The sequence below is a fragment of the Ranitomeya imitator genome, chromosome 1, assembly GCF_032444005.1.
Source record: "Ranitomeya imitator isolate aRanImi1 chromosome 1, aRanImi1.pri, whole genome shotgun sequence".
NCBI classification, from domain to species: Eukaryota; Metazoa; Chordata; class Amphibia; order Anura; family Dendrobatidae; genus Ranitomeya; species Ranitomeya imitator.
The window spans coordinates 313,145,505-313,158,013 of record NC_091282.1 but is presented as its reverse complement, the minus strand read 5'-3'; the positions used below and the strand labels follow the sequence as shown (position 1 = coordinate 313,158,013).

Below are 12,509 nucleotides of genomic sequence, written 5' to 3'. Positions count from 1 at the left end.
TGAGAGCACCAGAGCTGATGAACTCCGGTGAACTCTCTCACGGCAGCTCAGTGATACACTGCGGGAGCAATTACCTATCCTGTCAATGTATCGCTGGCAGCCGGGTAGAACAGTCCCATCCCCCGATGTGACTGTTCTATATATGAGATGGCCGCTGGACACTCAGGATTACCTGGCCTACGGCGGAAAGCGGAGTATATGCTGGTTTATTATTTTACAGTTTTTCTAGGAGAGATGAGGGCATCCGGGATTTGGTGTTAGGAGAGTATATTTGGTTTTTATTTTTATGTGAATATGTATGTAATTATTTAACTTTTTTTTTTTTTTTTTTTAACACTGAGCACAGACGCCAGCAGATGAGACTGCTGTCACGTGACAGCAGACGTAACCCGATAGGAGCCGTAGTCTCATCAACCCAACCCACGCCTGCTGACCGGTGGTAAGCTTTTTACCGCAGGTCACCGTTACGGGACACAGTCACAGCTGCGGGGTCACGCTGACTTCTGACAGCATGATCCCGTAGTGTTCTGACAGAGTCTTACCGGCGGTTGGGTTACCGCCGATAAGAACCACTGCACCGGTGTTTCCCACACTGTCACATAGATGACAGTGTGGGAAACAGCATAGGAAGACGGTAAAACAAAAACACTGCAAATCCGCAAACATTTTTACACCTGCGTTTTTGCTGCGGATTTGACTGACTCAATTGAAGTCTATGGGTGAAAACCACTGCAGAAATGCACAAAGAATTGACATGCTGCAGAATAAAAACGCACTGCAAATACACAAAAAGAATTTAATGATCATGTGCACAACACTTCAGGATAGTCATTGAATTAGCTTGCATACGGATTCCATAGCTTTTTTGGCTCATTTCTGCACTGAAAAAACACACTGTGTGCACATAGCCTTACTATATCTATGTTTCTCAAGGAATATAACATTTTCCTTGAGGAGACTGTCCGCTAATGCATGAAAGTCTTATTGGGTAGGCAATGCTTCCTTAGATAAAAGGGTATGCAAATTAGTTTTCCCCCAGAAGAAATTACTGGGCTTTGTGTTTCCTGGAAGACACCGCTCTATATGGTTGTAATATTCAGTACACACAAAACAGACCTGTATACATCTATATATCCATATGCAAATAACCTTTTCAGGGCGGAAGAGGTCAGGAACTATAGTGCTACCTATTGGAAGTAGCAAACCTAAAGGACAATACTGACCCATTAAAAGACCTTGTCACACGACTTATGATAAGAAACCAAATCAATCTCCATTTGCAGACATGAGTTTCAGGGTGTTTGCCCCTTATCAGTGCAAAGCAGGAAAAGTGGTTTGGCTGGATCAGAGGCCCTTGAGGAGTAAAGTTTCTCCCTGTGGACACTGAAGCTCCTTCATAGGGAGAAACATAGGCCATGCAATGCTCCTCTGGAAACTTAAATATGCAAATAGCCTTTTCATAAAGGAAGAGGACAGGGACTCTAATGCCATCTATTGGAAGTAGCAATCCTAAAAGTCAATATAGACCCTGGAAAGGTTTGGCTTCATATGCCAAGTCATGTCACAAGGACCTTTATAAGGGTCAATATTACTAGATCCAATAGGTGGCACTAGCATTCAAGTCCTCTTCAATGGAGCAGCACATCCAAAGTTAATGGAAAAAGTGAAGGGATCCTTCATTCACCGGAACAATATTTGGTTGCATGTTGACTTGGAGTTTAGCTTTCTGGTTATCAGACACCATGTTTATTGACTGACTCACCCTCCTAAGGCTATGTGCACATGTTCAGGATTTTTCATAGTTTTTCGCTATAAAACCGCGAAAAAACGCATACATTAAGCATCCTATTATTAGAATGCAATCCGCAATCTTTGAGCACATGTTGCATTTTTTTCCGTGGCGGAATCGCATTCCGGAAAAAAACGCAGCATGTTCATTCTTTGTGCGGAATCCCCACGATTCCGCACACATAGGAATGCAATGATCCGCTTACTTTCCGCATGTGGCTATGCCCACCATGTGGGAAGGAAGCGGATCATGTGCAGTTGGTACCCAGGGTGGATTAGAGGAGACTCTCCTCCAGGCCCTGGGAACCATATAATTGTTATAAAAAAAAAAAAAATCTTTAAAATAAAAAATCGTGATATTCTCACCTTCCGGCGTCCCCGACAGCCTTCCTGCTCCTCGCTTCTGTTCCCAGTGATGCTAGCACCAGGTGAATGAAAGCAGGGCAATACAGAAAGCTGCCACTCAGTGGGGTTGGGAGGTTATACAGTGCTCAGCATTCAGAGAAATGGTAGATCTGCAGCAGATTATTTTAACCCCTTAGTGACGGAGCCAAATTTTTGAAATCTGACCAGTGTCACTTTATGTGGTAATAACTCTGCAACGCTTCAACAAATCCCAGTGATTTTGAGATTGTTTTTTTTCGTGACACATTATACTTTATGATAATGGTAAATTTAGGTCAATATGTTTTTGTGTTTATTTATAAAAAATTTGAGAAAAATGTTAAAAAATTAGCAATTTTCAAACTTTGAATGATTATCCCTTTAATCCAGATGGTCATACCACAGCAAACCATTAATAAATAACATTTCCCTCATGTCTGCTTTACATCAGCATCATTTGAAAAATGTTATTTTATTTTGTTAGCATTTTAGGAGGTTTAAAAATGTAGCAGCAATTTTTCATTTTTTCAAGGAAATTTACTACATTTATTTTTTTAGGGACTTATCCATGTTTGAAGTGACTTTAGGGGTCTCCTATATTGGGACACACCCAAACGTGATACCATTTTAATAACAGCACCCCCTGAAATATCGAAAACTGCAGTCAGGTAGTTTATTAACCCTTCAGGTGCTTTACAGGAATTAATGCAAAGTGGTATGACAGAAATGACAATGTGTATTTTTACCACCTAAATGCCTCTAACTTCTGAACAGATTACAACAGCCGGCAGACTCTAAGGCCGCTATTTGGTCATGAATTGCCATGGCAAACTTCAGGACCACACAATCATGATCTCAGGGCACCAACTGGGATAAAGAGGAAGCCCCCACAGTCTGTTAACCATATATAATGATGTAGTCACTATTTACAGCAGCATCTAAGGGGTTAAACAGGGTTGGACGGTGCAAACACTGATCGTGGCTGATGCAGAAAGTTGTCAGCTATAGTGTACAACCGACAGATGCTGGATTGTTACCTGTATGGGGAGGCTATTCTCTTATATCTCAGGTCAGTTAAAAGACGTATTGGCTGTCCTTAAGTGGTTAATAAAAACTGCAGCATGGAGCCTAGTAAGTGGTCTTCACTGGAATCAGGGTCTCTGCCCTTATATCATACTGCTTTGAGACGAGGAAGAAAAAGCCTTAAATATATAGGAAAGTCGTGATTTGTCAGAACTTTGCGATATCACAACAGGTTATTGTGTTTTTTTTCCCATTGGGATCATGTACAGTATGAAACAACATAAGCGCCCCAATGGCCATTACACGCACCACCATGCCCACAAAAACACCCCTGTGCCCAGGCAGGCACCACAATGCCCACAAAAGCACCCCGTGCCCACAAAAGCACCCCAATACCCCAATGCCGCCCATACAAGCACCACAATGCCGCCCATACAAGCACCACAATGCCCAGGCAAGCTCCACAATGCCGCCCATACAAGCACCACAAGGCCGCCCATACAAGCACCACAATGCCCAGGCAAGCTCCACAATGCCGCCCATACAAGCACCACAATACAGGGCACCCCAATGTTCACACATGCACCCCAATGCCACCTATACGAGGCACCCCAATGCCCACACAAGCACCCCAATGCCCATACAGGGCACCACAATGCTGCCCATACAAGCACCCCAATGCCCATACAAGGCACCACAATGCTGCCCATACAGGGCACCACAATGCCACCCATACAAGGCACCCCACTGCCCACACAAGGCACCCCAATGCCGCCCACACAAGCAACCCAATGCCGCCCACACAAGCAACCCAATGCCGCCCACACAAGCACCACAATGCCAAGGCAAGCACCACAATGCCGCCCATACAAGCACCACAATGCCGCCCAAACAGGGCACCCCAATGTCCACACAAGGCACCCCAATGCCCACACAAGCACCCCAATGCCCACACAAGCACCCCAATGCCGCCCACACAAGCACCCCAATGCCGCCCACACAAGCACCCCAATGCCGCCCATACAAGCACCCCAATGCCGCCCACACAAGCTCCCAATGCCGCCCACACAAGCTCCCACTGCCGCCCACACAAGCACCACAATGCCAAGGCAAGCACCCCAATGCCGCCCACACAAGCACCCCAATGCCGCCCACACAAGCACCCCAATGCCGCCCACACAAGCACCCCAATGCCGCCCACACAAGCACCCCAATGCCGCCCACACAAGCACCCCAATGCCGCCCACACAAGCACCCAATGCCGCCCACACAAGCTCCCACTGCCGCCCACACAAGCACCACAATGCCAAGGCAAGCACCCCAATGCCGCCCATACAAGCACCCCAATGCCGCCCACACAAGCACCCCAATGCCGCCCACACAAGCACCCCAATGCCGCCCACACAAGCACCCCAATGCCGCCCACACAAGCACCCCAATGCCGCCCACACAAGCACCACAATGCCAAGGCAAGCACCACAATGCCGCCCATACAAGCACCACAATGCCGCCCAAACAGGGCACCCCAATGTCCACACAAGGCACCCCAATGCCCACACAAGCACCCCAATGCCCACACAAGCACCCCAATGCCGCCCACACAAGCACCCCAATGCCGCCCACACAAGCACCCCAATGCCGCCCACACAAGCACCCCAATGCCGCCCACACAAGCACCCCAATGCCGCCCACACAAGCTCCACAATGCCAAGGCAAGCACCCCAATGCCGCCCATACAAGCACCCCAATGCCGCCCACACAAGCACCCCAATGCCGCCCACACAAGCACCCCAATGCCGCCCACACAAGCACCCCAATGCCGCCCACACAAGCACCCCAATGCCGCCTACACAAGCACCCCAATGCCGCCCACACAAGCACCCCAATGCCCACACAAGCACCCCAATAATGCCCATACAAGCACAATGCCCACACAAGCACCACAATGCCCACACAAGCAAACTATCCACAACCCCAAGTGGGCAGACACTATGCTCAGTCTCTATCCCTGGAACATCTACTCCAATGTCAGCCCAATAGTACTATAGGAAAGGGCTGAGGTCTTGTTTTATAGGAAATGTAAGCAGCCTTCATGCCGTAATTAGACAATTAATCTTTTTTCTTTGTGAAGGACAAAATAAAGTACGTACACTTCATCAGTGCGTTTACGTCGCTATAAACGAGTCTTTTCGTCGGCTGAGAACTTATGGCGCTAACGGCTCTAACAAGAGGCTGAAATTGTTTTTCATCAGAGTTCAGACGAACGGGTTTGTTTGCATTTCATTAGGAGAGATTACGTTTCAGCATCAATGCATGTATTCAAATTAGAGCTTATTAAGGGATTTCAAAGACTTCCTGATATCGCTGACATTTCTAAGGGCTGTTTCTACCCTTTAAGAAGTGTAAAATATAGTGGCATTGATTTACTGCGCCATCTGAACCACGTTTACGGCTCATCTTGGCGAGACTGGTTGGAAATATTAATTAGGCGATAAGAGTCCCTGTATGCCAGCTCGTGACCAGCAAGGCAGCTTTCAATGTCGGGACTTCTGAATACAACTACATAGGGAGATCTTTACGTAGGAACATGTATTTGGCTATGTGTGAGGACTATACGTGCCGCGCAGAACTCTTTTGCCAGTTCTCAATGAGAAATACTAAAATTCTATTATTGCTCTCAAGCTGTTTATTTAGGTTCAGCTGTCTTTTTATTGGAAAGTAAAAAGCATTTGTAATAGTTTGACTATAAATTAAACACATTGGATTTCTTTTGCTTAAGTCCAAAAATGGCTAAATCTATTTCATACGGTGTTACATTGGTGTTCCGAATCTGCAATGATTGCAGCGCTTTCCACTGACATTGGTGGTAACTTCTGCTTGCAATACCAAGCTTCACCACATGGCTTGCTGTTCAAGAGGAACAGGAGTTGAGTCACAATGAACTCATCAAATACGTGCAATACTATATTATAACAGCGCCATCTAGTGGCACAAATACGTAGCTATTGAAAGGGTCAGACATTTTTAAGCTATGAAACTTGTACTTCTGCAGTTAAAGCAGAATGAGGGCGAGATCCTAAATTTTGAAAGGTGGTGTAGTTTACCATAAGTGCCTTATAGACAGCCGAATGTGAACGCTACACTTTATGCAATACATCATTAAAGTTTCAAGGAAAGTTAAAGGGGAGAGGAGTCACTAGAGTGACACAGAGCCTTCTTCGAAAATGATCAGTAGGGTCCTCATGCACGGCGCCACCACATGTGTCCATTTTCAATGAAAATAATGGCTTTATTCACCCATCATTCAGTGACAACAACTTTGAAACTGGCTTGAAAACAACTCTATGAAGCTGAAATATTTATGTCACTGTAGGATGGGTGCGAAAGTCAGTATGTTCATTGGAAAGTCTCGATTATTTACAGCGCAGCTTCATTCTTTTCTCTCTGTATGAGAAGAAATACGGCCACAGTTACAGAACATGGAAAAGAGAGAAAAAATACCTAGCCCAATGATCGCAGGGGGCATTCAGGCAGTGCCCCCTCCATTTTCACCTGGAGGTGCTGCTACTGTGAAGCGGAGAACCACTAGCTCCCTGACCCGCACATCAGAGGCCTGGAGCGACAGAGCATTCTGGCATCACGTCACAGGCGGCGTATTAGGGCTACGGTGGTGGATTAAGTGCAGAGGAATAAGACACAGAGGGTCAGCACAGAAGCGGAGAGAGGTTAGAGAGTTGGATAGCAACTGAGATAGCAGTAGTGGTGAGGTAAAAAGAGACTGCTCACACTGCTGTCCACCCGCTCTTTCTGATCCAATAATGGATATACCAGGAGTGCTGAGGTAAGAAGAGGCTACTCACATTCTGATCTGTTAGTGGAGATATCAGGGGTGCTAAGAAGAGGGCACTCACACTGTTGCCCAGACTGTCTTTCTGATCCAATACTGATGATATCAAGGGTGCCGAGGGAAGGAGAAGCTGCTCACACCGCTTTTCGACTCATCTTTCTGATATATCACTGGATGTAGCACTAGTGGCGAGGTAAAAAGAGGCTGTTCACCATGGCTTTCTGATCTAAAACTGGCAATAAGGGTGCTGATGTAAAAAGAGGCTGTTCACCATGTCTTTCTGATCTAAAACTGGCGATACCAAGGGTGCTGATGTAAAAAGCGGCTGTTCACCATGTCTTTCTGATCTAAAACTGGCGATACCAAGGGTGCTGATGTAAAAAGAGGCTGTTCACCATGTCTTTCTGATCTAAAACTGGCGATACCAAGGGTGCTGATGTAAAAAGAGGCTGTTCACCATGTCCTTCTGATCTAAAACTGGCAATAACAAGGGTGCTGATGTAAAAAGAGGCTGTTCACCATGTCCTTCTGATCTAAAACTGGCAATAACAAGGGTGCTGATGTAAAAAGAGGCTGTTCACCATGTCCTTCTGCTCTAAAACTGGCGATACCAAGGGTGCTGATGTAAAAAGAGGCTGTTCACCATGGCTTTCTGATCTAAAACTGGCAATAACAAGGGTGCTGATGTAAAAAGAGGCTGTTCACCATGGCTTTCTGATCTAAAACTGGCAATAACATGGGTGCTGATGTAAAAAGAGGCTGTTCACCCTGGCTTTCTGCTCTAAAACTGGCGATACCAAGGGTGCTGATGTAAAAAGAGGCTGTTCACCATGGCTTTCTGCTCTAAAACTGGCGATAACAAGGGTGCTGATGTAAAAAGAGGCTGTTCACCATGGCTTTCTGATCTAAAACTGGCAATAACATGGGTGCTGATGTAAAAAGAGGCTGTTCACCATGTCTTTCTGCTCTAAAACTGGCGATACCAAGGGTGCTGATGTAAAAAGAGGCTGTTCACCATGGCTTTCTGATCTAAAACTGGCAATAACAAGGGTGCTGATGTAAAAAGAGGCTGTTCACCATGGCTTTCTGATCTAAAACTGGCAATAACAAGGGTGCTGATGTAAAAAGAGGCTGTTCACCATGTCTTTCTGCTCTAAAACTGGCGATACCAAGGGTGCTGATGTAAAAAGAGGCTGTTCACCATGGCTTTCTGATCTAAAACTGGCAATAACAAGGGTGCTGATGTAAAAAGAGGCTGTTCACCATGGCTTTCTGATCTAAAACTGGCAATAACAAGGGTGCTGATGTAAAAAGAGGCTGTTCACCATGGCTTTCTGCTCTAAAACTGGCGATACCAAGGGTGCTGATGTAAAAAGAGGCTGTTCACCATGGCTTTCTGATCTAAAACTGGCGATACCAAGGGTGCTGATGTAAAAAGAGGCTGTTCACCATGGCTTTCTGCTCTAAAACTGGCGATACCAAGGGTGCTGATGTAAAAAGAGGCTGTTCACCATGGCTTTCTGATCTAAAACTGGCAATAACATGGGTGCTGATGTAAAAAGAGGCTGTTCACCCTGGCTTTCTGCTCTAACCCTTTGCTGATACCAGGGGTGCTGATGTAAGAAGATGCTCACATTGCTGCTCACCCTGGCTTTCTGATCTAAAACTGGCGATACCAAGGGTGCTGATGTAAAAGAGGCTGATCACACTGATGAGTGGCAGTGGTGACCTGGAGATAGCTTGACTGTGGACATTTTGATGTACCAATGTGATTACTAGTCTAGACGAAAACTAGTTTGATTTAACCAAGTATTTAAAAAATATTTAGAATGACACTTTTTTGTTTTCTATTCCTGGGGAATAGAACATTCAATTCCATGTACATAGACTACTCACAGTCTGGTATGTTCATATGTGAATCTTCCAAATAGGGGTACATTATTATAAATAAAGATAACTACATAACATCAGGTACAAATCTAGGTGTAGAATATAGTGTATAACCTCTGAAAAATTTTTTATATTCCATGTACTGCATTAATCCAGACTACAGTTACCACATCCACAGCCTTATATTCCGAAAATCTACCCTGCAGTTATGCTCATCAAGGTGCACAGATTCTGCTCAGCTGGAAAATCCCTGAACAAAAAATTAAATTCCGTATTCGTGCAATACCAAGACATTTCCACCTCTTAGACTGCAGACTTGCTTCTTGCATCTTTTTTGGATTCTTCCACACTGTTTTAATCATTGCCAATTCCCTCCTATGTGAGGCGTTATAAATTTGAACCTGACAAGTACTGACGGAGACATACAGTGTGTCAAGCCGATGACAAAAAAAAAATACATTCCTGACCTTTGCGAGCACATCCATTCTTTGCAACATTCTCTTCATCTGCAGGTCTTCTTCTTCTGTGAACCTGGACAAGAGGGGCTCTACCTGACCACTCTGGGGGAGGGGGAGGGAGAAAAACATAAAAAGAAAGAATTACAAAATGTGCCTCGTTACAGAAAAAGTGCAAAATCTTACACTACTGATATAGAGCCATTTACCACCGTAAGCATTCTACAAAAACGCACTATTGTATTCTCTCTAGAGCCCCGTAAACATAAATATGTCATCATGAAAATGGTTTGTCAGTTCAATTTATTCAGCCGCGGCAAAATGTATTCAGGTGTGAATAAAAATCTGCCTAATTTATGTAAATACATCCCTAAGGAGCCGCTACAAATCAACACCAAAATGAGTTTATTCTCCCTTACAACTTAACTACTTGGCCTTTATTGCGTATGAAGAAAAAGTATTGAGAAATAAGGACATTTATTTATAGTTCATTCTATGTTGGTAGGGAATTCGCAGCTCGGCAAAATATTATATCGTCTAAAAAAATAAAAAAATAAAATAAAATAATGCAATAAGCAACATTTTGTAGCGGAATAATGAGGTGTACAAGAGCGCATTAAAAGTGTCAAATGGAAAATTAAAATGTTATCAATTTATACTTCTATTACCAGAAGAATAATACAAGCGCTGCGCTATTGAATTCTACCGACATGCCATAAAAAAAAAAAAAGAGGAAACCCTGCTGTAACTAGCTGGAAGGAACAGATTCAAATCGCCCTGCTCGGGAAGAGACGGAGAAGCCATACAATAAGCCTGATGGCAGGTCAGCGTCACTATCCATGATTGAATCATCATCATCAAGGTCAAGATCTCATGAAGATGAATTACAAGCCCGAGCAGGCCATCAGGCGGGCGCAGGACACAAACACTCTGCTGCCTCCCGTCGTCTGGTCACAGTGAAGCTGCGCAGCGCTGTACAGGGCCAGACGGTGGCGCAGTTTCCTTACATATTGCAGGACGGACGCTGGAGGCGAACCGTGCTCGCTCCTTCAGAATGCAGATAATAAGCCAAAGCCCAGAATTTCACACGCCGTGCAGGTGGCAAATCCCATAACAAATTTTTCCCCCCCTCGTATCACGCTCTGATATATTTTAAACAGAGATATGCCCAAAAAGAAAACAGACAAAAATCAGATTAAGCTCTGAAGCTGCAGAACAAAACAAGGAGCGGTGTGGAGACTAGCCTTCCATACGCTAGTAATTTATAATGAGGGTAGCCTAAATATAAGAATGTATTCGCCTCTGGCGTCACATAGGGAGGCGAGCTGACAAGCGCCCGTCAATGTATGGCGTAGAGGGGCACCGGCAGAAGCTCATGCACGCGGTATTTCACATCATATGCGTGCAGTGTTACATTTAACACATGTAACAAGTACAGCCGTAGACCTATAGAATACTGACACTTCCCATGCACAGCGTGAGCTCATTTTAGGATTTTATTTTTACCCTCGTCACAACAGTAGCAATAGAAGAGGCAAGAAAGGACAGGATGACACTTGTTAATCTTCACATCATACTTGTGTTTTCTTATGTGGATCAATAGGAAAGTGAGAAATAAATGGAGCTGTCACGGTAAATCAACGATGACATGCACAACATTAAAGCTGTGGCAATAAATTACATTTAAGGAAAACCTTTGGCAGGGAGGTAATACTTTGCAGGCAGTCTCGCTCCTCGCTCATCCTCCCCGATAATTACAAGAAAAAAAAGTTCTAGTTATTTATTCCATTCTGGTGCAATGTGCCATGGGACCTTCATGCAGCTAGTCAACAAGCTCCTGCATAGTTAGCGGTCTAAACTCAAAATCCGGAAAAGGAAAATCTGTCAGCAGGTTTTTGCTATGGAATCAGAGCTGCATAGCCAGATTCCAGTGATGGATCACTTACTGGACTTCTTGGTGTAGTTTTGATTAACGTTTTCTCTGCTGTAGATATAGCATTGCCATGACTGCTCAGCTGTGTATATTACCACCCACAGCCCTGATTGGCAGGTCACTGTGTACACTGTTCATGGTCAGTAAGCTGACAATTAGCGGTGGGGCGGGGTTACACAGATTAGCTGGACTGCCTGACACACGCAACACCTAGTCCTCTAAAGATAATCTCCTGCTGATAAAATACTAATTGTATCGCAACTACAGCCAGCAGCTAAGCACGTGACTTCCAAGGAATCCTGGTCTCTGCCACTATATTGTACTGCTCTCAGATTAAATAGCAAGAACTTAAGCTCAGTATAAACCACCCACATCACATCACTTATGTAGGGCGTTATTCTGGCTTGGAGTTATGATGAAAGGGACACTGTCACCTGGATTTGGAGGGAACAATCTTCAGCCATGGAGGCGGGGTTTTTGATTCACCCTTTCCTTACCCGCTGGCTGCATGCTGGCTGCAATATTGGATTGAAGTTCATTCTCTGTCCTCCATAGTACACACCTGCGCTGTGCAAGATTGCACAGCACAGGCGTGTACTACGGAGGACAGAGAATGAACTTCAATCCAATATTGCAGCCAGCATGCAGCCAGCGGGTAAGGAAAGGGTGAATCAAAAACCCCAAAACCCCGCCTCCATGGCTGAAGATTGTTCCCTCCAAATTCAGGTGACAGTGTCCCTTGAAGCTGGCCAGAAAAAATCCTTGTACACTAGGTCTTTGAATTGAAATGTTGGGCTGTGATGTATTTGATAACCAACGAATATACTGTAGATAGGTGGCTTATTCCTGGACTGTTTTCAGCAGTCGTCCTGCTCACCATAACAATCCCCTGCATAGTAACCATCTTTATACTTATTATTATTTATTTATATAAACACCATTGATTCCATGATTTATCACTGCTGAAGGAAACAAAAATGGAAGCAAGTAATAAACAAGATACCTGGAGGTTCGGCACCAAAAGAAGTTTGGAGAGCTTTGTCCGGTTATCAATTAAACTGTTCCAATCCAGCAGATCCATGGTCCTAAACAAGAAAACGGAGGGTCAGGCAACAGGTTTCTAAAAATAAGGCCTCACAGATGTAATACTGTTCACATAGCTCTGGCATGTTCTGAAATTCATCCTGAT

General features: G+C 44.6%; 1 protein-coding gene across 1 annotated transcript in view; it reads right to left on the bottom strand.

Moving 5' to 3' along the window:
- Positions 1–12,509, bottom strand: part of PRODH (proline dehydrogenase 1) — a 220,076-nt gene that overhangs the window by 41,023 nt on the left and 166,544 nt on the right. Inside the window, exons 8-9 of the mRNA XM_069758514.1 lie at positions 12,324–12,405; positions 9,400–9,492 (exon numbers count right to left, since the gene is read on the bottom strand). Of these exons, the coding sequence (XP_069614615.1) occupies positions 9,400–9,492; positions 12,324–12,405 (175 nt within the window). The remainder of the gene's footprint in view (positions 1–9,399; positions 9,493–12,323; positions 12,406–12,509) is intronic.